Source organism: Carassius gibelio, chromosome B13 (genome assembly GCF_023724105.1).
Source record: "Carassius gibelio isolate Cgi1373 ecotype wild population from Czech Republic chromosome B13, carGib1.2-hapl.c, whole genome shotgun sequence".
Taxonomy (NCBI): Eukaryota; Metazoa; Chordata; class Actinopteri; order Cypriniformes; family Cyprinidae; genus Carassius; species Carassius gibelio.
Genome location: NC_068408.1, coordinates 8,628,336 through 8,650,535, shown reverse-complemented (window position 1 = coordinate 8,650,535; position 22,200 = coordinate 8,628,336). Strand labels below are relative to the sequence as shown.

The following is a 22,200-nucleotide window of genomic DNA, read 5'->3' as shown; positions in this document are numbered from 1 at the left end:
AGCTGCCATCTTAAACTGGAATTTGCTAACAGGGTAATAAGCGTATTAAACTTTCACACCATTATAAATTATGGGAATAGTTAAAAGACTGAAAGTGGGAGCTGCCGCTGCTTTAGATCAAGGCCATATGTGGTCAGACCTCTTCCATAAAGAAGCCTGCCTGCACTGGCAGGGGATATCCCTCATATTCATCACCTCTAACCAGGGAAAGAAAGGCTGTGAAGTTTAAGATTATGAGATTTCCTCTCTTGAATCCATGTGGTTATTTCTGGAACAGGATTGAAATGATTAGTTCCGTTTATTCAGGGCATGTTTGAACAGCCATTGCGTGCTCTGACGCAAACAGATGTTCACCTTGTGAGTATTTGATGCTCCACATCAGCTGAACAAGGGTCAGCAGTTCATTTCTGTGATGTACACCCTGGATTATCTTACTGACTTGGCTTTTTTCCTTTCATAAATCTACAATGCACTTTCACTGAAGTCACTACTCACCCAATTGTCAATGCATACATTAAAACATACGCATATGGACACATCACATGCATTCTGCAATAGAGATTAATTAAAGTTACTGCAATTTACATCTTGAACTCTTGTTTGTCTCTAATTATGCCTTTACTTTTGCACTACATTTAACATTTATATCTCCTAAATTTTATATATACAAATAATTATGTTCATTAATGTTATTCTATTTTTTATTGTATTATATACATTGTTATATGTGGAGCCATCCATCTGCATATGCAAAAAATGTGTTATCCTGTCAGGTTTTAGGTGTCCAAGAATTTCAGTATATAACAATAAATCTTGAGCTGTAAACTTTTTTTTTACTTTTTCAATATTTTATACTGTACTTTACAATATACTGTGCTGTATATTATACAATAACACACAATACAATATACAATAACATTTATGTATTGTACTGCAAAAAACCTTTATTTATATAGCGCTTTTAACAATACAGATTGTGTCAAAGCAGCTTTTTAGTATCAAAATAGGAAAATAATTTGTCAGTGCAAAAGGACAATGGTAAACACTCAATTTTCAGTTAAAGGCAGTTCATCATTGAATTCAGTGATGTCATGGTCCAGCTCAGTTCAGTTTAAATATCTGTGCGATTAAGTCGATAATATTGCTGGAAATGAAGTGTTCCCAACTAAGCAAGCCAGAGTCGACAGTGGCAAGGAACCAAAACTCCATCGGTGACACAATGGAGAAAAAACCCTTGGGAGAAACCAGGCTCAGTCGGGTGAGCCAGTTCTCCTCCAGCAGGTTGATCCATGCTGCAGCAAAGCTAGATTGTGCAGAGGGCTCATCTATAATAATAATAATCTATAAAAATGTATAACAATAAAGTACCCTGATCCTTTCACTTTTGTCAGTCAAACTTGACACCATTACATCTTATCTTCAGTGCATGGCATCAGTTCAAAGTCCACCTCCTGCCTCCATCCTCCCCAGGATTCCGAACAAGGCTGTTGTTTGGGACTGAATGCCTCTGCCATGTAGGGTAAAGCCCCCTCCTGGCTAACAGAAGTTCCCCTCTGCAGACCTTAATGACCACAGAGGTTGTCCCGCACTGTCTGGCACACTCATCTTCATCATATATAGCACTTTACCATACATTTATATTGTTTTTTTAAATAAAGACAGTTCTGACTATTATAAACTAACCTTAACCCAAAAGAAAACTATTTCCATAATATAAATTTTCAGAACATATCTGTCTGTCTGTGTGTGTGGGATTATATATTTAGTTTCTATTTTGAGTCTCCATTTGAGGACATAAAAGAAAAAAGAAAAAGAAAATGATTCATCTGATTTAGCAAAATTCTAGGAACATTCTTCAGCAATTTTATCCCTAAAAGTATGACTAGGTCGGAAGCACACTCGCGCTCTGTGCACTCACTGTAGTCTGGAGCGCTCTTCCATATATGGACAAACCTCCAAGCGGCGAATGTTTGGAAAAGTGACGTCACGGGTTAGGCGCACAGACAGTGAGATCTTATTCTCAACGCTGCATCTTAATCAAGGCAGCAAAACTCTCGCCAAATTAAATAAAACATTTGTTCAACTTATGACAAACTTATTTATATGTTCGTCTCCATTATATTTCGCTCACAAGTTGAGTTTTTTTTTCCGTTCGGCATATGAATAAACAGAGAGATTTACTCAGGAAACCACCGTGAAGTTTTTCAGCATGCCTGTATTAGATCTTAAACGTTCCATTCTCAGACGATTTAAAACAGAGCCAGTGCAACTGCTTAGTCAGTTTGCGGAATTCAGATCACCAAACTTTTGACCTAGGAGTATGTAAACAGGAAACATTTTCTCCTGAAGCAATTTAAAGGAGCATATCATTGAGGAAACACAATCTGACTTCTGTTTATTTTGAAGTTTTAACCAAGCAATGTTTCCCAATAATGTCCCTCAATATTTAAATATATAAAATGCATCATATAGGCCTACATATGAGAATGATTTCTGAAGGATCACGTGACAGCGAGGACTGGAGTAATGGCTGCCGAAAATACCTTTTACAATATATTCAAATAGAATGCAGTTATTTAACATATTAATTAGAACTGTAAAAGTTGACTTGAACTTTCACACAAAAATAAAGGCTTAAATGGGTCATATAATAAGAACATTATATTGTGTATTTGGTGTAATGCAATGTGTTTATGCGATTTAGTTGATGTACTATTTCCTCAGCAACCAGCACGGATCGGCTCTAGACATGATGAAGCGGATATTGTCCTCTTTTGGAAGGCCAAACAAAGCTATTTCGCTTTCACAATGAAACACACACATGGACGAAGCAGTGGCAGAAACAACAATACTACAGCAAGGATAAAAGTTCAAAAATTTTCTTTGCGTGAACATTTGGCGGTGTTATGCAAATCTTCCCACAGTGACGTAGATGTGAGAGTGTGTTTAAACGAGGCGTTTTAAAGGGCCGTGGACAAGTCTTACATTTGATAAAGAATATCTCTTTGGATTTGAGACTTTAATCTTTGCAACATTTACAGATCTTCTTTATGCACCAAGAGCTTGTATCACTCCAAAGAGAAAGGAAAAATCATATGACCCCTATAAAAACATGACACACACATAAAGATGGTAAATGGTTCAAAAGTCAAAGTGTTTGGATGTCTCATTAAGCATTAAATGGCATTTTGAAAATTGAGGCTTTTTGCAGTCCTTGGTATTCAAAAGACCTAGTGAATCTGCTTTAAAGATCATGAAGATTGACTTTGGGATTAGTCAGATAAATGTTTACACTGGACCTATTGTATTTGTGCCAAGCTCAACATTCTGCTATTTATCTACTCAGAAATTATTCAAATGATTCATATGTCACCTAAACATCTACATAACCGCTGACATTACCAACACCATCATCAACAAAACTGCATAGTGAGTGTAGACAGACAGGGGCCGCAGTTCATTGAATCATTTTACTAAATCCAGCAACACTTTTCATAACTAGAGAGATAAATTATGTCTGTTAGATGACCAAAACAAACTGGACCACCTCCTAAATTCAAAGGGCCTGTTGCAAAATTTCAAAGGATAGTCCGTTGTTATCAGCATTCCTGGTGGTCCACCAGACACACACGAACACACATGTTGCGAGATATTACACAACAGAATGTCTAATTTACATGCATAGCTCCGACATGGATCACACAGACACTCCCTCGCTCTCTCACACACAATTAAACACATTAGAAAGTCAAACTTTCTATTTTCTACATCTATATTTTCATGCAAGCACACAACTTATTCCTATTGTCTCCTGCCGTGACATGAATGAAGCACAACAGGTAGACCATCCTATGGAGCAGTTTGAAAGCATTCTGGCTGTAATATAGCACAAACTGCTACTACCACCCCCTGCCCCTCTTGAGTGTGAAACTCAACAGTATCTAGAGCTGTTGTCACAATGTTCCTGATAAGATGCTGGCTGCCTTGATGAAGACAAACCCTGTGAAATATTATCACACTTTTAAAAGTATAAGAATAACCAACCCCCTTATGATTACAAGGACTTTAAGAAGGCATGAGGGTACAAATAATTCATTTCCTGTTGATAACAGAGTGTGTTACAGCTGATTCAGACAGACTGAGAAGATTAACAATGGTACAGGACAGAAAAACTAAAACACAATCGGGTGCTGACAGCTGAGCAAAAACATCATCATCCTTCTGTCTCCTCGCCCTCCCACACACAAAAGGATTTTTACTTTAGTATCTCTTTATAAATAACCTATAAATTAAATCAATAATAATAATAATAATAATGGATAACTTTTTAAACAATGCAAATTAATAAATGGCATATGTGCCACATAAGCAGAAAGAAAGCTTGGGTTTTATTGTCAGAAATATTGTCTCCCAGCAATTGATTTTTGGGGTATTTTATTTGATTTTATCACTTTATTATTTGATTTTATCTGTATTCTGACCACATAAAACATGGTGATAAATTTTAAATGAAACAGTTATTTAAAATACATTATCTTTCTGAATTATAGCTCTTACCTACAGAATTCATAATCAGCTATCAGCATTAGCTGTTAATAATTTACAATATATCCTTAACACGAGAAACTACATTTTACGGGCAGAGGTACTAATACTAGAATAATATAAGGATGATATTGGGGAAAAAAAACAAGGGAGGGCATTTGCCCCCATATTTAAACCCCCGGGCTGAATTCTGGTCCTGGTCATGAGAAATAGCACAAGTAAAACTGGCCTGTGTTGTGGATTTAGAGGAACAGGACACATTTCTAGAGATGATTCACTTTAAAGGAGGGGTCATGTGAGGACAAATCACACTTCTACATGAAACATGAGAGGGTTTGTCTTAGTAACCGTATTCATGAATGACATCAGCCAAATAACTGTCAGTCAGCAATTCCAGTACAGCGCTTACCATTGGGTGGAGTTTCCTTATCGTGTTCTACAACAGAGAGACGATTCCATTTATGGCTGCCCTGAACTGTTCATGGAGGCAATGAGCAGTGTGGGGAGTGGAAACGCTGTAAAGTTCACTTCCTAAAGGGAGACCTGTTCCTCATCTGCAGGCTTTCATTAAACAAAAACGAGTGATTCTGTGAGTTCTCTTGAATGGCGTCGGTTGAATCTGTTCAGCATCAGACGCAGGAACGTTTCTGCAGTTATTTCGTGTCAAACTCAATAACTGCATTTTGATTCACAGGGCTCCAACAAAGGGTTCACTGCTCTTTGCAAAACAGTCAGGGGATGTCTGTAAGATTTCGACTTTATTTGACACAATTAGTTATTTTTCATCAGTCTGCAATGTCAACAAACAGACAACACCTGAGTCACAGATTAGGGGCTGCAATGATGACATCATATGCCTTACACACACACACATACACACACTACCCTCACCAAGAATGCATTTATTTAATTAGAAATACAGTAAAAATCATTAATATTATGAAATATTTTAAGAAATTAAAACAATTGTTTTGTTGCTTAATAGTCCCGTGAAAGCATATTTAAGGATTTATATATGAATTGAAAGTTAAAAAGAATAGCATGTAACCATGTACCCCATGTAATATAACAATTGTCACTTATTATCAATCAATACATCCCTGCTGAACTAATTTCAGAACAAAACTAATAGATAGACAGATAGATAGACAGATAGATAGATAGATATATAGATAGATAGATAGAGTTTAGTCTAACCAGATGCCAAACTTTGTGCATTACTGAACAATGGCTTATGGGTAAATTTGGTGTCCTTTGAGTATAAACTGTCCCTGCAATTTTTAATCTCACTTTAATGTTGACGTAAAAAAATAACCCTGTTTATTGGAATTTGCTATAGGGACTATCAATCAATCAGCTGTAGAGGAAGAGATTAAGACAACAAGCCCTGCATTGAACTACATTAGTATATGCTCTCAGTAATCTTTCCATTGGCCCTTCAAGCTGCTCCAAGACAGATGGAAAGCAGATACCGATGCATCACCATGGTGACAATTCTCACATATCTTAGAACACTCATCCAGAAATTACAGCAGTCTACTTCCTGTTTGATGATGATAAGAATCATAGAAAGGTAAAGATAGATGCCACATTCGAGACACGTCCGCCATCTTGGAACAATCAATAGCACCTTTCACACATGCAGACTTTACTGGTAAGTTATGGTTAAGACAGATTGTGTGTGAACAGGACCTTTTCAAAAAAGCTGGTAAATTCGTTCTGTCAATTTACCAGTATGAGAAGTTTTAACTAATGTCCTCTTTGTGAACGCAGAACGAGGTTACCTGTATGAGCACGTACAAGTTTAGAATACGCTGAAGTAAGACATCTACTCTGGTTGAAATTCAAAATTCATAACATTCTGACACAGATGACGCATTTACTCTGGCAGTGTCATGTAGTTATTTATTTTTTATTTTTTTTTTTACCCAGAATATTGGTAACACTTTAGTGTCCGATTCTCACTATTAACTAGTTGGTTATTAGCATGAATATTAATGGGATATTGTCTGTTTATTAAAAAGTACATATTATCTTATTCTGCAAGACATTCTAAACCTATAATCCTACCTAATTCTTAAAATTAACAGCTACTTTACCAAGTATTAATAAGCAGTAATTAGGAGTATATTGATGCAAAAGCAATAGTTAATAGGGAGAATTGGACCCTAATTGAAAGAATTAAAATAACAGTTTCATGTCTATCATTATATCATTAACTTGTCGAAGTTGATATAGGATTTAGAAAGTAATTAGGGTAACACTTTCTATGAAGTTCATATTTATAATACATTATAAGGGTATTCTTAGAGCATTATAATGAATGCATAATGCATTATATATAAAATAAAAAAAACTAACAATATGCTATATAATCTTATGAATATTTTATTGTTTAGAACAATTTTATTTACTTATTTGTGGTTATAGCTTTTAAGATTATGATGATTTATAACACACAGTGAAAATGCATCCACTTAAGTTACAATGTGTTATATTTCTCATAGTTATAATGTATTTTAAGTAGTGTTGTCAATCAATTCGAATATTAAATCGTGATTAATCACATGATTGTCGTGACTTAACTTTAAATTAATCGCAACTTAATTTGCACATTTTATCGGTTCTAAATGTGCCTTAAATTAATACTTGTCTAGTTTTTAATACTCTAATTAACATGGACATGGACAATTATGGATGCTTTATGCAAATGTCTATTATTAGTGAAACCATAGTCAGCATAAAGAATGAAGACAAGACATATTTCAAAGATGTCATAGATGTTTTTCAAAGAACTTGTTCATGTCTATTAGACACATGAAAAAAAGAACACAAATAACAGGTTCCCATTACTTCTCTTTCTTTGCACTGAGCAATAATTACACAAGACTGCATACACTATTCGCAAGACAGGGCAGCTCACTTCTTCTGAAAATGCAAAATGTACATTTATACAGCTAAATTCTCAATAAAACTAATAGGTAACCAGTGCCGAGACTCTAAAATTGAGGTAATATGATCATTTTTTCTTGATCTGGAAAGGACACTAGCAGCTGCATTTTGGACTACCTGTAGCTTGTTTATTGAAGATGCAGGACAAACACCTAGCAGTGCATTACAATAGCCCAGTGTAGAGGTCATGAATGCATTTAAAAAGGTCAAGTTGCTGTCTAATATAAAACACAGATTTTTGACTGCAGAGGAAGTAACAGTACATCCTTTCAGTTGAAAGTTGTAATCCAAAAGATTCTGTGTACTGTTTTTGGTACAATAAGTAATATCTCTGTCTTATCCAAATTAAATAGGAGACAATTATTGGTCATCCAATCTTTTACATTTTTAACACAATACTTCATATATAATTATGAAGTTTCACCTGGTCTTGTTGAGAAAAATATCTGGGTATCATCAGCATATAAGTGGAAACTAATGCTGTATTTTCTAATAATATTTCCAAGGGGCAATATGTATACTGAAAATAGCAGAGGACCTAGGACAGATCCTTGTGGCACTCCATATTTTACCGGTGAGAACTGAGATGACTCCCCATTTATGTAAACAAAGTGGTAGCGATCGGACAGGTAGGATCTAAACCTTCTTAGAGCCTGCCCTTGAATACCTGTATAGTTTTGTAATCGATCTATGAGTATGTCATGATCTATGGTGTCAAATGCAGCACTAAGATCAAGTAAAACTAGCAATGAGATGTAGCCTTGGTCTGACGCTATAAGCAAGTCATTTGTAAATTATTCATAGAGATCTTTTTTTTTTTTTTGCAGAAAGGGGCACAATATTGAAGAAATTCATCAAGTCATTACTTTTAAACGGTGAGGAATTATTAAATCTGGTGGTGTCTGGTTATTTGTTAATCTAGCCACTGTGCTAAATAAAACCTTGGATTGTTTTGGTTATTTTCTATGAGTTTGTGGATATGCTCTGCCCTGGCAGCTTTTAGAGCCTGTCTGTTGCTGGACATACTGTTTTTCCACACAATGCTAAAAACTTCCAAGTTAGTTTTTCTCCATTTGCACTCAAGACTACGAGTTTTTTTCTTCTCTTAACATGTCAAGATATATAGTCTATTGTGACTGTAAAAGGAGATTTAAAATGGTATTCATTGGGTTATAAATAATCGTAATCTTAAAAGTTATAACCACAATTATATTATAATTATGATTATTTATAAGATGATATAACATATTATACGGTTTTTAATGCATTATGTATTCATTATAATGCCTTAAGAATACCCTTATAATTTATTATAAATATGGGCTTCATAGAACGTTTTACTGTAATTAGTAATAAGTAATTTGTACAGTAATCTAATTACATTGTTGAAGATGTAATTAGTAAATAGTAGGCCTAATTAATTACTTTCTAAAGCAACTTACACAAATCTGTATACTGGTGAAACTGTTGTGATCATTTTACAGCAATTTACTGGTATGACTATGTGAAAGGGGCTAATTTGTTGTCACTCAAAAAAAAATAAAGAAAAAGAAGCACAACATTGTGCAGCCTCTGGCTGTAACCCCCCATCCCCCAATTGTAAGGTAAGAGTGTGTTGGTTTTTGTTTTTAATTTGTAACACTTACGTATAGTGGCCCAAAGAAATAGACTCTAATAGGGCATCTACTTACACGTCTATGATTAGAATGGACAATGAGAAAGAAGAGATAAAACAAGAGGGTTTCTATTAAAACACTGGAACAGAACTTTAATGCACAACTCTCATTGAGCTACTGCTCAATGAGGTTACCATGAAAACACTGCTTTTCAAACGCCCCCCCCCCTCACCTTCCCACCTCAGTTCCTCAAAACAGGCATCCTTTTCGAAAAACTCTCAAATCCCTTTTCTTCTCACAGCCCAAAACAAAACTGGAACCCCCATCATAAAGGTTACAAGTTCAATAGAACTAAAATTTTACAAAACCAAAAGCACTGCAGTTACTTTTTTCTTCCAATAACATATTAATGTCACTAATATCTTTTTTTTAGTGTCATCACTGTGGTGTGACCCCAGAATACATGACATCAGGTAAAGAGAAAAGGGGAAGTTGGTTAAAAAAAGAATAAACCAAAAGCGTCAAAAATAAAAAAACTCAAAAAAAGTTTGACTCTGAGTCAATGAGTTGTGCTGTGACATCACCACTTTTTCGCCCTCTTCTCCGATGGAGAATCCTCCTCATCTCCTGAGTCTGAACAAGTCCGTTTCCCAGCACCACTGGAGATCTCCCTTCCAGAGGGCTCCCCCTGGTTTCTGGAGTCGCCAGAGTTCTTACTAAGTTCTGTCCCAGAGCATTCTGGGTGAATAGAGTCTGTGCGGTTCTCATCTGCATGTGGACGTCCGTTAACCCCAGCTGCTGTGGTGCGACTGCTGAGTGTCACATTTATTTCCTCCACAGCACTTAACTCTTCCCCGCTAGTTCTCCCTTGCTCTGGTTCCTCCCCAGACTCTGTGAGAAAGCCCACTCGGGATTTTGCCCTCTCCACAGGAGCGTCACCACCTGAGATTGAGGAAGGGAAGCGGCGCCTACATCTGGACCGTGTTTGTCTGTCCGATAAGTGCGTGGGACTTGAGCCGCGTCCGCTTGGTTTTTCTTTTCCATGATTCCTGAAAGATCGACCTTCGTCGCCTGAGGACGAAGAGGGTGATGACTGATCATGGATGGAAATGTTGGGATAGTTGGAGGAATCTGTTGCACCGTGAAGATTTTGGGCTGAGTCTCTTCCTGAAATGCCCATATGGCGCCTCCATCTGGCTGCATTGCGTTGTCGCATCCTGCTCCTGCGCAGGTCCTCATCCACACCGTCAGTGCTAGAGGAGGAGCTAGAAGATGAGCTAGGGGAGGAACTAGAACTGGAGGCCACGCCTGCTGAGGAGGCGTGGCTAGAAATGCTTGAGTTCTCACGTGGACTTGGAGATCTGGGACGGGGCATCGGGTCCAACCAGAAACCACTAGAATCTGAATCCTCGTTCACAAGGTCTAGCAGAAACGCAGATGCACGAGGCCTCGTTCGACTCCTCTGCGACACGCTCCTATCTTGATTGGTCTGCTCGCCCCCAGACGCATCCGGTCCAGCCAATGAGGATGAAGAGGAGTGGTCAGAGTCGCTCTGATGAGCGGCGGATACATTAGCAGGGGATCGTGGCGTGGATCGCGTGGAGCGTGTGGACCGTCGAGCTCTTGCATGCAGCTGTAGAATGGCGCCCTCGCTCAAATCGCTGTCTGAGTCCGAGCTCCACCCCTCAATCTCACGCCGAACCAGCGAGTCAAAGAAAGCCATCATCCGGGGGTCTTCCTGCACTGATTGGCTGACGTAATCATGTGACAGGCCACTTCCGCTGTTGAGGACCAGACTTATGTATTCCTCATGAGTGTAGAGAGAGCGAGACTTGTCCTCCACCAGGCCTTCCAGATCACCAACACTATCTGGCTGCTGATATGGACTCCATACCTACAGAGACAAGGGAAGCTAATTAGGCCCATTATTTAGTCTGCTTTTGTGGTTACGCTACAGTTTTTCGAAGTCACTGCTCATATGCGAGTGTGAAAAAGGCCTTAACACCCCAGAAATGTTCAAGAATTATCACAGAACTGAATGTGTATAAATCACTGTTGTCACTTCTATGTCTGTACAAACATAGCAGATGTGTATCGGTTTGTGTGTTGCAAAAAACATGCCATGCTGATCTCTGACAAACTTGACTCCTGAGTTTAATAAATAAGAACAGGTCCATAGCGTTCAAGTGTTACTCAACATCTCCTGCCTGCCAAACAAGATTTCACAAGAACCACCAGCAAAAGATACAGTCTCACTCAGTCTCACAATAGCACATGACAACACAGAAGAAAAAAACTTGCTTGGAACATGAAAGCTGGATAACGACATCGAAAAATGGAGACCTTGTGGTCATGATGACATCGCGACAAGTAACCACTGATTGTGTTATATTTTTTAGGAAGCTGCAGCTGTGAAGCTGTAACTCTCTGCTTCATAATGATATAAGCAAATAAACTGTGAAAGGTCAGTGAGACATGTAAAGTGTGAGACAGGAAAAATCATTCCGAGATTCTGTGCCTTTAGGGTTTTAGGTGAGGCTCAACCAGCGACAGCAGAAATTCATTTAAGACTAAATGTAGGACAGACACAAGTTCAGACATGATGATCTTTCTAAAACACGCAGAATCTTTTTTATCTGTGTGTGTTTGTGTGTGTGTGTGTGTGTGTGTGTGTGTGTGTGTGTGGCAGGTCTGCTCGTGTCAGGCAGAAATAGTTTACCCAGAAATCACATAACATCCATTTATTCACCCTCATGTTCCAAACCCGTATGACTTTCTTCCGCGTAACAGAAAATCAAAATATAAGTTTGAAAGCTTACACTGCTCTCTTGCACAAAATCTAAATGAATGTCAACAGATGCTCTACAGCTTCAAATGGGATAAAAAAAATACACCTTAAAATGCCTTGTAGACTGTATTCGTATGTTTCTTTGATGACCAGACTGAAACTATAAAAACAGAATAAAGTAATCTCAATGGTAGCCTTTTTTTTTTTAAGAAGCCTTTTATGCTCAACAAGGCTGCATTTAATTAATAAAAAAAAATACAGTAAAAACAGTAATATTATGACAAATTATTACAATTGGAAAATAACATATTTTAAATTATAATTTATACTTGTCTAGACCTATTTAAAAAATTATAAATGTCTTTGATTAATTTAATGTGTCCTTTAAGAATTAAAGCATTAATTTATTTTACAAAAAAAGCATACCGTATTTTTTTGACTATAAGTCGCATCAGTCCAAAAATACGTCATGATGAGGGGAAAAAAAACATATATAAGTCGCACTGGACTATAAGTCGCATTTATTTAGAACCAAGAACCAAGAGAAAACATTACCGTCTCCAGCCGCGAGAGGACGCTTTATGTCTTCAGTGTAGACTACAGGAGAACTGAGAAGCATAGAGCGCCCTCTCGCGGCTGGAGACGGTAATGTTTTCTATTGGTTCATTTCTCTCGGTTCATGTCAAATTAATTTTGATGAATAAGTCGAACCTGACTATAAGTCGCAGGACCAGCCAAACTATGAAAAAAAGTGCTACTTATAGTCCGGAAAATACGGTATTTGAGAACCAGCGGTGTCAAAAAAGAGACTGGAGAGCTACAGTGAAGGGAAAGGTTTTTAATAAACACCAACATAAATTGTCAGTTGACATGGAATATACTACACAATTCATATGGATTTCATTTATAGTAACTTATATCCAACCATCCCCATTCATTTTTACAGTAGTGTGAAAAAGCAGAGTACACTTCTTTTTGTGATCCATTAAAGAAAGCTTTAGAAAAACGCGATGATGACTTATGACAGAATTTACTCCTAGAATCTCTTCTGTTTAATTTGTTCTGATGCTCAATATGTTTGTTGTAATGTTTGTAGAAGTGTAACAACTAACCTTAATGACCTTCTCCACCCCCGAGGAGCAGATCATGTACGTGTGAGGGTTAAAGCGGACCTGGTTCACAATGGACCGATGACCTTTCAGAACCATAAAAGCCCCATTCACCACTCGACCCGGACCTCCTGTCAAGACAGAGAGAGAATGAGTCCATAAATAATAATAACATTAGACACGGTTAGCATGTGCATGAGTGAATGTGTTTACCTGCTTCAGGGTCACTGGGGATTCTCCACATGTAAAGGTTAAAATCATCTGAGCCAGACAAGATGTACTGAAAATACATAAATATATATTATCACACACACACAAACACACACACACTAACCAATTATGTTACAGTGTTCTATTGAAATATGGCACGGTCTGCAAAGAGAAGTTTCAAGAACTATGTTAATTATTACATTTACATTTACATATACTACCATTCAAACATAGAGATTTAAAAAAGAAAAAAAGTACTTATGATTAAATTGATTAAAAGTGACAGTAAATAAATGTATAATCTTTACAAAATATTTATATTTAAAATAAATGCTGTCTTGTTCTAAATAAAGGTTCTTGAAACTTCCTACTCACCAAAGAATCTTGATTTTTTTTTTTTTTTTTTTAAGAAATTAATACTGTTATTCTGTAAGGATGCATTAAGTGACAGCAGATATATATTGTAAAATAAATAAGGACCTTTTATTAAAATCAAAGTTTTCCACAATCACAATTTGCACAAAAATATTAAGTAGCACAACTGTTTTCAACATTGATAATAATAATTAATATTTCTTAAGCACCAAAACACCATCTTAGAATTAAGTCTTTAGGATCATGTGACACTGAAGACTGAAGTAATAGCTGCTGAAAATTCAGCTTTGGCAACACAGAAATGAACAACATTTTAAAATATATTAAAATAGAAAACGGTTATTTTAAATTGTAATGAAATTGCACAATATTACAGTATTCCAGCCTTGGTGAGCATCTAAGACTTTGGTCAAAAAAAATCTAAAATGGTAGTTTATAAATAACATAGAACATTAACTGTATTTATAACGGGAAAAACAAAAAGGTTTTCCCCAAGAGGAGGTTTTCAGACACATTTATCTATTTTCTGAAAACAGTTTTGAGTAAAATAAACACTCTGAGCTGTTCAGATGTTTTAGGGAAGAGAATCCATCGTTCTGTAGAAAGAGGTGTAATACAGAGAGAGAGAGAGAGAGAGAGAGCAGAAACAGCTGGACAAACACACAAAAAATCCAAACACAGAACCCAAGAGACCAGAGCGCACACTCACACACACAGACAGACAGACAGAGAGAGAGAGAGAGGCAGAAGAGCATCTGCTGAGCTTTAGATTCATCACTGATAAAACAAGCTTCTACAAGCCATAACCCAACATTCCCTCACTGAACATACCTGAAAACACACACACTCAACATCCACTGACACACACATCCACCAACCCACAAACATGTACACACATGCACACACAAAACCTCTCCTGTGCAATCAGCGATCTGTCACATACACTCACACTTATATTACCCATTACCAGATGTATTAAAGGGACTGGTTAAGTTAGTTCACTCTTCATTGTTCAGACAGCCAGATAGATAGAAAAACGGATTCGATTTATTAGAAATGGGTCATTTGGAGACTCAGTTAATTCTGTTATGCTCCATCTAGCAGGTTCTGAATAAAAGATGTGAATCTCTAAGTTAACCAGTCTGACGGGTCTGATGGTTATGACCTTAAACCAGACTAATTATGCAGATGAAGTTAGGAATTAAACATAAAATAAATAAATAATACTTTTTAAAATATGATTACGGATAATCTCAGCACCCATAGTTAAATCAGCTGATTTTTTCTACATGGAACAGCTATTATCTGCTATTATCAAAAAAAAAAGGTAATTTGTGAAATATTTACTATAATATGTGACCCCGGACCACAAAACCAGTCATGAGGAGGTCATTTCAGATCATCTGAAAGTTGAATAAATAAGCTTTCCATTGGTGTATGGTTTGTTAGGATCAGACAATATTTGGCCGAGATACAACTATTTGAAAATCTGGAATCTGAGGGTGCAGAAAAATCGAAATATTGTGAAAATAACCTTTAACTGAAGTTCTTAGCAATGCATATTACTAATCAAAAATTAAGTTTTTATATATTTACAGTAGGATATTTACTAAATATCTTCATGGAGCATGATCTTTACTTGATATCCTAATTAATTTTGGCATTAAAAAACAAAACAATTTTGTCATATACAATGTATAGTGCTTCCTATAACTGGTTTTGTGGTCCAGGGTCGCATCACAAAATATATGAGATTTGTTTGCGGAGTTGAAAGTTCGCTAAGATTTTTTAATGTGAAATTTGAAAGAATTCTGACCAGGCTGCATTTATTTGATCAAAAATAAAGTAGAACAATAATGCTGTGAAATTTAAATAACTACGTGTTTTCTACATCAATATATTTTTTTTAAATGTAATTTATTCCTGTGAAGGCAAAGCTACGTACATTTTTCAGCAGCTATTACTCCATGATCCTTCAGAAATCATTCTAAAATACTGATTTGATATGCTACTTAGTCTCTGCTTGATTAAAAGTAATTCATTTATATTTGTAAAAAAAAATCACATTGACCCCAGTTTTTTATAACAGTGATTTTTTTGCAATTTTTGGATGGCAATCAATAAATGAAAGACACTTTTGTCCCACATCCACTGTAAGTTTTGAGTATCCTGTTTCTCTAACCTGGTCCTGGTCTCCAGCAAAGCAGCAACTCTTCATAGTACAGGAGTTGAAGTAGCCCTGGTTATCAAACTGGAAGCTGGGCAGACGAGAGTGGAGCTCGTACAGGACAGGAGGCAGACGTCTGCGCAGAGCCAGCAGCTGCGTTCCCATGCTGTTAAAACGCACGCTCATGGCACTCTGAAGAGACAAACTCCCTCCATACCGCAACAGAGAACTACAGCACAGAGAGAGAGAGAAAGAAATCAACCTCAAAGGAAAGTAGGTTATTATAAAAAGATCATTATTCAGCTGTTATTTCAGGAGATCATGTCTGCAGTGACCTCTGAATCTTTACACAGCTCTACTGTCCTCTGCTGGTCTCAGGCAGTAGATCAGACAGCTATGATGATAAAGCTGGCCTTGTCGGCTAGACTGCAGTCCATATTTGGACCAAAGCAAACGTTCCAAGCTTTTATTGGACATAGTTCAGCAACCCTTTTTGCTTATAAACACAGTTCTCTGTAACACTTGATTCTGATTAACCAATTGCAGCCAAGACATACTTGTATAATGACACTAAACTGTTTATTTGAACAATGTCCATGGCAGCTATCTGAGTTACTTTCCTATTCCTCACGGCCCTCTGCAGTTGCTTTTTTCACACAAAAGAAAAAAAAAACTTTCAATTCAAATGAATATTTAATGTGCATTTATTAATATATTTGGTAAGCAGTTTTGCAATAACCAGGAAAAATTACAGTTAACAAGTTAGTACCTAAAAAAAAAAAAAAACTTTTTTAGTCTCTTATGTTCATAAAGGATGAATTTGTTTAATAAAATAATAATAATTACAATTAAAAATTATTACAATTTAAAACAACCATTTACACCATAATTGAAGTCATAATTGAAATGAAATAATGAAAATAGCACTTTTGGATAAACGAGGCAACATAATAGATGCACATGTGGAGGTAGAAAAACAAATTCTTTAAGACCCATGGGATTGCTTGTAATAAAGATTTACATGCAAAAGAAAAGGCACAGGAGCCGACTGTTTCTGTCAGTGGTTAGTTTTACATTAATATTTTTTTGATAGCCTACTTTTAACATAAGAAATGTAGGCTATAGACTGTGTTTAAATGTTCTGCCACTTGCTTGGGCAAGTCAAATGCATTAAATAACATTTTTTTACATTTATTATGTTTAAATGGGCCAATGTCAATTAAATACTGTATCACTGTGCCGTGTTAAAAAAAAAGTCACTATGCTAAAAAAATATTTGGATTTGAAATTAAACTAATGGACCACATAATGGACGAATGCTGAGTCTGTGTTTTACATTTGTGAATTAGTATCAGACTCACCACCTCTGATTTACATACTAGTTCTTATTTTTCAAATGTTAAACTCTACCCCTAAAAATAAATTAACACAGTATTTACGGTGTTATATCATGAAATTACCAAGTGGAAGTGCTGATATCTGATAATTGTTCTGAAAATTGTTAAGCATCTCTCAATCCCTCTCAAACTTTATTTTGATCATGTCTTTTAGACTTTGAAAGACACACATTTAGCCCCTTTCACACTGCACGTCGGACCCGGCATATTGCCGGAACATTGCCGGGTCGCCTTCTTTGTGAAAACAAACACGTCCCGGGATTGATTCCGGCATTGAACACAAACATTGCCGGGTTCCATCCCGGGACGAGCGCTGTGTGAACAAAAGCCAGATCTAATGCCATGTCGAAGTGATGACGCGCGACTCTTTTACAGGCTGTTTTGAAGGAAGATCAACGTTCGCGACGAAAACACATGTGCAAACTGTAATGAAGCAGAGATCAGTTAGTTACTCACTTTCCACGCTGACGCCGAGATCGCTCGCTTGCTTCAGTGAAAGTATAACGTGCCTAATGTTTTCTACTCGTACATTACACGTCACGCCCTGATGTCACGTGTCGTTATGGGACCTTTACGGGTTGTGTGTGAAAGCACGCACATATCCTGGGTCATCACTGGCAGTGTGAAAGTGCAAAATCTAGCGACCCGGGAACAATTGCCGGAACACTTTATCCGTGTATTTGCCGGAATGGCAGTGTGAAGGGGCTTTAGAGTGATAGAGTGATGGAATGTGATAGAAAAACTGTGACAGAATGTGTGCGTGTTTTTCAGACAGATCTCCAGCTCACCTGCGGGGTTTGCGGATGTCCCACAGTCCCACTCCCTCTTTAGAGTTTGCAGTGGCCAGCAGACGGGGTTCTACCGGGTTAAACATCACGCTGTGGAACGCTGAGGGGTAGTTGGCCAAGCAGAACGGTTCTAGAACACACAACAGAATTAGAATAACACCGGATCTAGAACAGTTCAGGCTTTAGACGAAACAGAGGTTCTAGAATACACACACACAGCACCAAATTAGCATATAAGAATGATTTCTGAAGGATTTCTTTGATTAACCTTTATGTGTCATTAAAAAAGGGGGCCATATTAAAAACCATTGAATGTGTACCTCCATGTGGCGGTTCTCTCGTGTCCCATATGAGAACTCGGCCATCATCAGAGGAGCTGGCGAAGACGTTATCATTAACGGGACTGACGGACAGACCATACACAGCATCATCATGCAAAAAGACATTGAGCGTCTCGCCTCGTTCTACGTCGTGCAGAATGACCTGCTCATCATTTCCTGCAGCGACAGACAGAAGCGTTAGACATTTGATCTCCCCTCTGTTTCAGCTGCAGCATCACGAACCTGAGCAGCTGCTTGTTTTACCTCCTGAGAAAACACGTTTGTTGGTGCTGTCAAATGCCAGGCAGAAGATGTTGGACAGGTGCTCCCCCTTCAACTTGATCGGTTTGGCTCGTGAGTGTATTGCTTTCTCCATGTGCCACAGCAACACCCTGCGGTCATCTCCACCTACAACACATATTAATAGACTATATTAATAGTTTCAGCATCACTCTCCTGAGGGTATAAAAGGAAGGTTATATATGCACAATCTGGCTGGTTTACAGACACCAAAAGGCTTGTTCTCAACAGAAGTTCAGAAATTCATGGTCGTGATAAGAAAAACATCATACTCCTGCTCTGATTTACTACAAAAGATGTTTTATTCTTAGCTGGCGCAAATATCTAAATGTGATTTAGACACTGCTCTGTGAATTCATCAAGAATTTAGCTTTTTTATCGTTAGAAATAAATATATAGCTACTTTAATCTTTACTCTCATTGTTCATTTTTATTTTATTTTATATTGTTTGTAAAATAATGCACAGAACTGGAGACTTGCAAAAAAGCTCTGGCATGCTGTGGTGTAAGTGACAAACTTGAATGGCAAATCTGATATATGAGCGATGTTCGTGAATCAAATTCTGAGCCAATTGGAAAACACACAATTTGTATCTCATGAAAGAGTTTCAGGTGACTCCCTTTCTTTTACAACACTGACAAGTGACAATATGGCATTTTAATCTAAAAAAATTAACACTGTTTATTCATTAAGGACGCATTAATTTGACAAAAACTAAAGATTTCTGTTTCAAATAAATGCTGTTCTTTTACACTTTCTATTCATCAAGGCATCCTGAAATAAAGTGTCAAAGGTTTACACCACAAATATTAAGCAGCACAGCTGTTTACAACATTGTTAATCATCAGATAAATATCTGCATATTACAGTGATGTCTCATGGATTATTATTATGTGTCACTGAAAATTGTAGCTTAGCATTACAGTAATAAATAACATTTGAAAAGATATTTGAAATTGTAATACTGCACAATATTAATGGTGAGCATAAGAGACTTCTTTCAAAAACATTTAACAATTCTTACCAACCCCAAACTTATGAACAGTAGGCGTAGTCTGTTATTGAGAGAATATACAGATTGACGTTTTATTTAAATAGGTGGATTTCCACTAGAGCATTTGTTAAAGATGTTGACAGCATCCTACTGCTGTTTTAGTCTCTTCTGTAGTGCAAAATGAAACTGAAATTTCAGGGTTTTACAGTTAGTTTCACAGTGAAACTAAGGTTAAGATAATCTACGTTTCTGTACAAAACCTGTGTAAAGAAAAAAAAATACATTCTAGCTTCAAAATCTTCTTTTTAAGTGTTTTGACCCATGGTTTTACATGCCTTTAGTCTTTACTGGAGTTATAAATATTTTAAACAATAAAATTAGAGCTACTCTCTAGCTGATAAAATACTTGAAAGTCAAGCATTGCTAGAAAACCTTTCCAGGCCTTGAAACCACCATTTTAAAATGGTCTGGTATTTCCTGATTTCCAGGTCAGGAGCATGGGAACTCTCCACATTCACCACACTGAACAGGCCTAATGTAAAGACTGAAAATATGCATGTGCAAAAGCATACAAAGGACTTGAGCAGGAAAGAATGTGTGAAGCCAAAAGAATCAGTAACAGCTGCAACCAATTAATGAGTCAGCAAGAAAAAGAGTCCGACTGAAACTATTGAGGCCCTTCTACAGTCTGAACCACCTACAAAGGTGCATTCACTTAGTTTGTTTAGGTTTATCTGGCTCTCATTTGTACTAATAGTAGGCTTCTAGTGATAAAGACTTCATAGCGACTTCAGCCTGGATGGATAAAGTTTGTGAACAAGTCTTTGAATGCATTTTTGGATGCAGTTCTAACAAGTTGCAGCGACTGTATCTTGGACAGGCTTTTTTTTTTTCAGTGTGGCGACTTTGACTGTGTTTACAGTTAGTGTTTAATGTCTTGCAATTTATCTATGAACTGTAGCATGGTAGACCTTTTTACTGTTTGTTATAACAAGTCACTTAGTAAACTATCAGTAACTAGTGTTTTGCAATAAGGCTGGTCACGTGGTGTCAACATGGATACGCCCATTATGGGGCGACCCACTTCATGCAGAATTAAAAAAAAGCTCTTTCTAGAAGACTGATCTTCATCTCATGTGGATGTGCATTATGTAATCTAATATCATTTTAAATGACATTACTCTAGTCATTGCGTTTCTTTGTGTATTTTTTTTAACTCAGTGCACCGTTAACATGATATACATCACTGACAGAAAGACTGAAACCATTTTTTTTCCAGGAAAAAAAAAAGAAGAGGAAGAAGAAATAATAAAAAACATGCATGCACAATTTGACAAATTGAAGATGTCAAGGCAATCCTGTCAATGCATGTTTTATTGTGTATGCCTGTTCTCTACTCCTGTCCGTCTTCCTCTCGCTGACCCACATTAGTAAGATCAGCGTGCGGAACCGGAGGATCTTACCGGACACCAGCCACTGGCCTCCATTGTTGGAGAACTCGATGGCGTTGACGCAGCCGAAGTGGCCGAGCATGTCCTTCTTATAGAGGCTGGAGCAGCCGGCCAGTCTGCGCCGCTGGAAGTCCTCCTTCAGCTGCGGCTGTCCGACGACCGTCCTGCGGGAGAGGAACCCGACGGCGCTCCGCATGCCGCAGCCCCGCACCTTCTTCATCTCTCCGGTAAACGAGTCTCAACGCCGCCGCTAGAGTGTTCCGGCCGTCATGGGCTTGAGCTCGGGTATGATTCGGTGGATTCTGCTTCGGCTGGAGGATGTACCGTTACATGTTTGCTCGGTAAAGCATGAAAGTGCGCAGCAAAAACAGAAGGTTGTTTAGAGTCCCACCGACCGCCGGCACTTCCTGCTCCGGTGCAAGGGTGATGACGTCACAAGAGCGGATCACTCACCGAACCAGAACCGCTGCTGTACTTTCTGATTGAGTGTTATATAATATGTTTCTGTTTATATAATGTGTGAACACTTGTGCCAATGTAATATGTATTCCTTTTAACGCAGTGCTTGATTTTGGAATGTTTTATTGTTATTAAAAAGTGAACCAGTATGCTGTATGTGTACATATCTAAGTATTAATTTGGTTATATATAAGTTTATATCTATCTAGTTAAATATTTTATTTGTTATATATGTATTTTGGCTAATTGGGACATTTTCTTCCATATTGTATTATTGTAAGGACTTATTTAAAAAAAAACTGGAAGATAATAAAAATAAACCATTTTACACTTATAAATTATTATATCAAAAGATAACTTTTTTTCTTTTTTAAATGATTTATTAAAAGTAATTTATTAAAATTAAACTTACATTTAATATTATATATTGTTATTTCGATTCAAAAAATGTATTTTTTTAATTTTTAAACTCAGATGTTAACAATGTAAGTTTTTAATTTGACTAAGTGCAAATATCGAATACCCATTTAATATTCACTCAACAAGCATAAAAATGACAAGCAGGGACCAAAACAAATCTTAGTGTGTGTAGTTTTATTAAATTGGAGTAAGGAATTACAGTGGTAGTATTTTTTCAACAGTTTTTCATACAAATACAAATTAATCCAAGTAACCCCCCCCCCCCCCCCAACTGGAGCAGAACTATTCGATAAAAAAAGCTAAAAGGT

At 37.0% G+C, this 22,200-nt stretch overlaps 1 protein-coding gene across 1 annotated transcript; it reads right to left on the bottom strand.

Annotated features, from left to right (window-relative positions):
- Positions 1 to 9,233: 9,233 nt before the first annotated feature.
- LOC127970113 (DDB1- and CUL4-associated factor 5) lies at positions 9,234 to 21,471 on the bottom strand. The gene is made up of 8 exons (XM_052572387.1): positions 21,026 to 21,471; positions 18,532 to 18,675; positions 18,268 to 18,444; positions 17,948 to 18,077; positions 15,778 to 15,991; positions 13,224 to 13,290; positions 13,014 to 13,141; positions 9,234 to 11,007 (listed from the first exon to the last, which is right to left on the bottom strand). Exons 1-8 carry the CDS (start codon positions 21,231 to 21,233, stop codon positions 9,694 to 9,696), a joined length of 2,382 nt encoding a protein of 793 aa, XP_052428347.1. The 5' UTR covers positions 21,234 to 21,471; the 3' UTR covers positions 9,234 to 9,693.
- Positions 21,472 to 22,200: the final 729 nt, after the last annotated feature.

Excerpts from the sequence above, each read along its gene's own strand:
- LOC127970113 (XM_052572387.1), bottom strand. The coding sequence starts at position 21,233 with ATGAAGAAGGTGCGGGGCTGCGGCATGCGGAGCGCCGTCGGGTTCCTC. Across the intron at positions 18,445-18,531 it reads CAAACGTGTTTTCTCAGGAG|GAAATGATGAGCAGGTCATT; the intron begins GTAAAACAAGCA and ends CTGTCGCTGCAG. Across the intron at positions 11,008-13,013 it reads GGGTGGAGAAGGTCATTAAG|GTATGGAGTCCATATCAGCA; the intron begins GTTAGTTGTTAC and ends TTGTCTCTGTAG.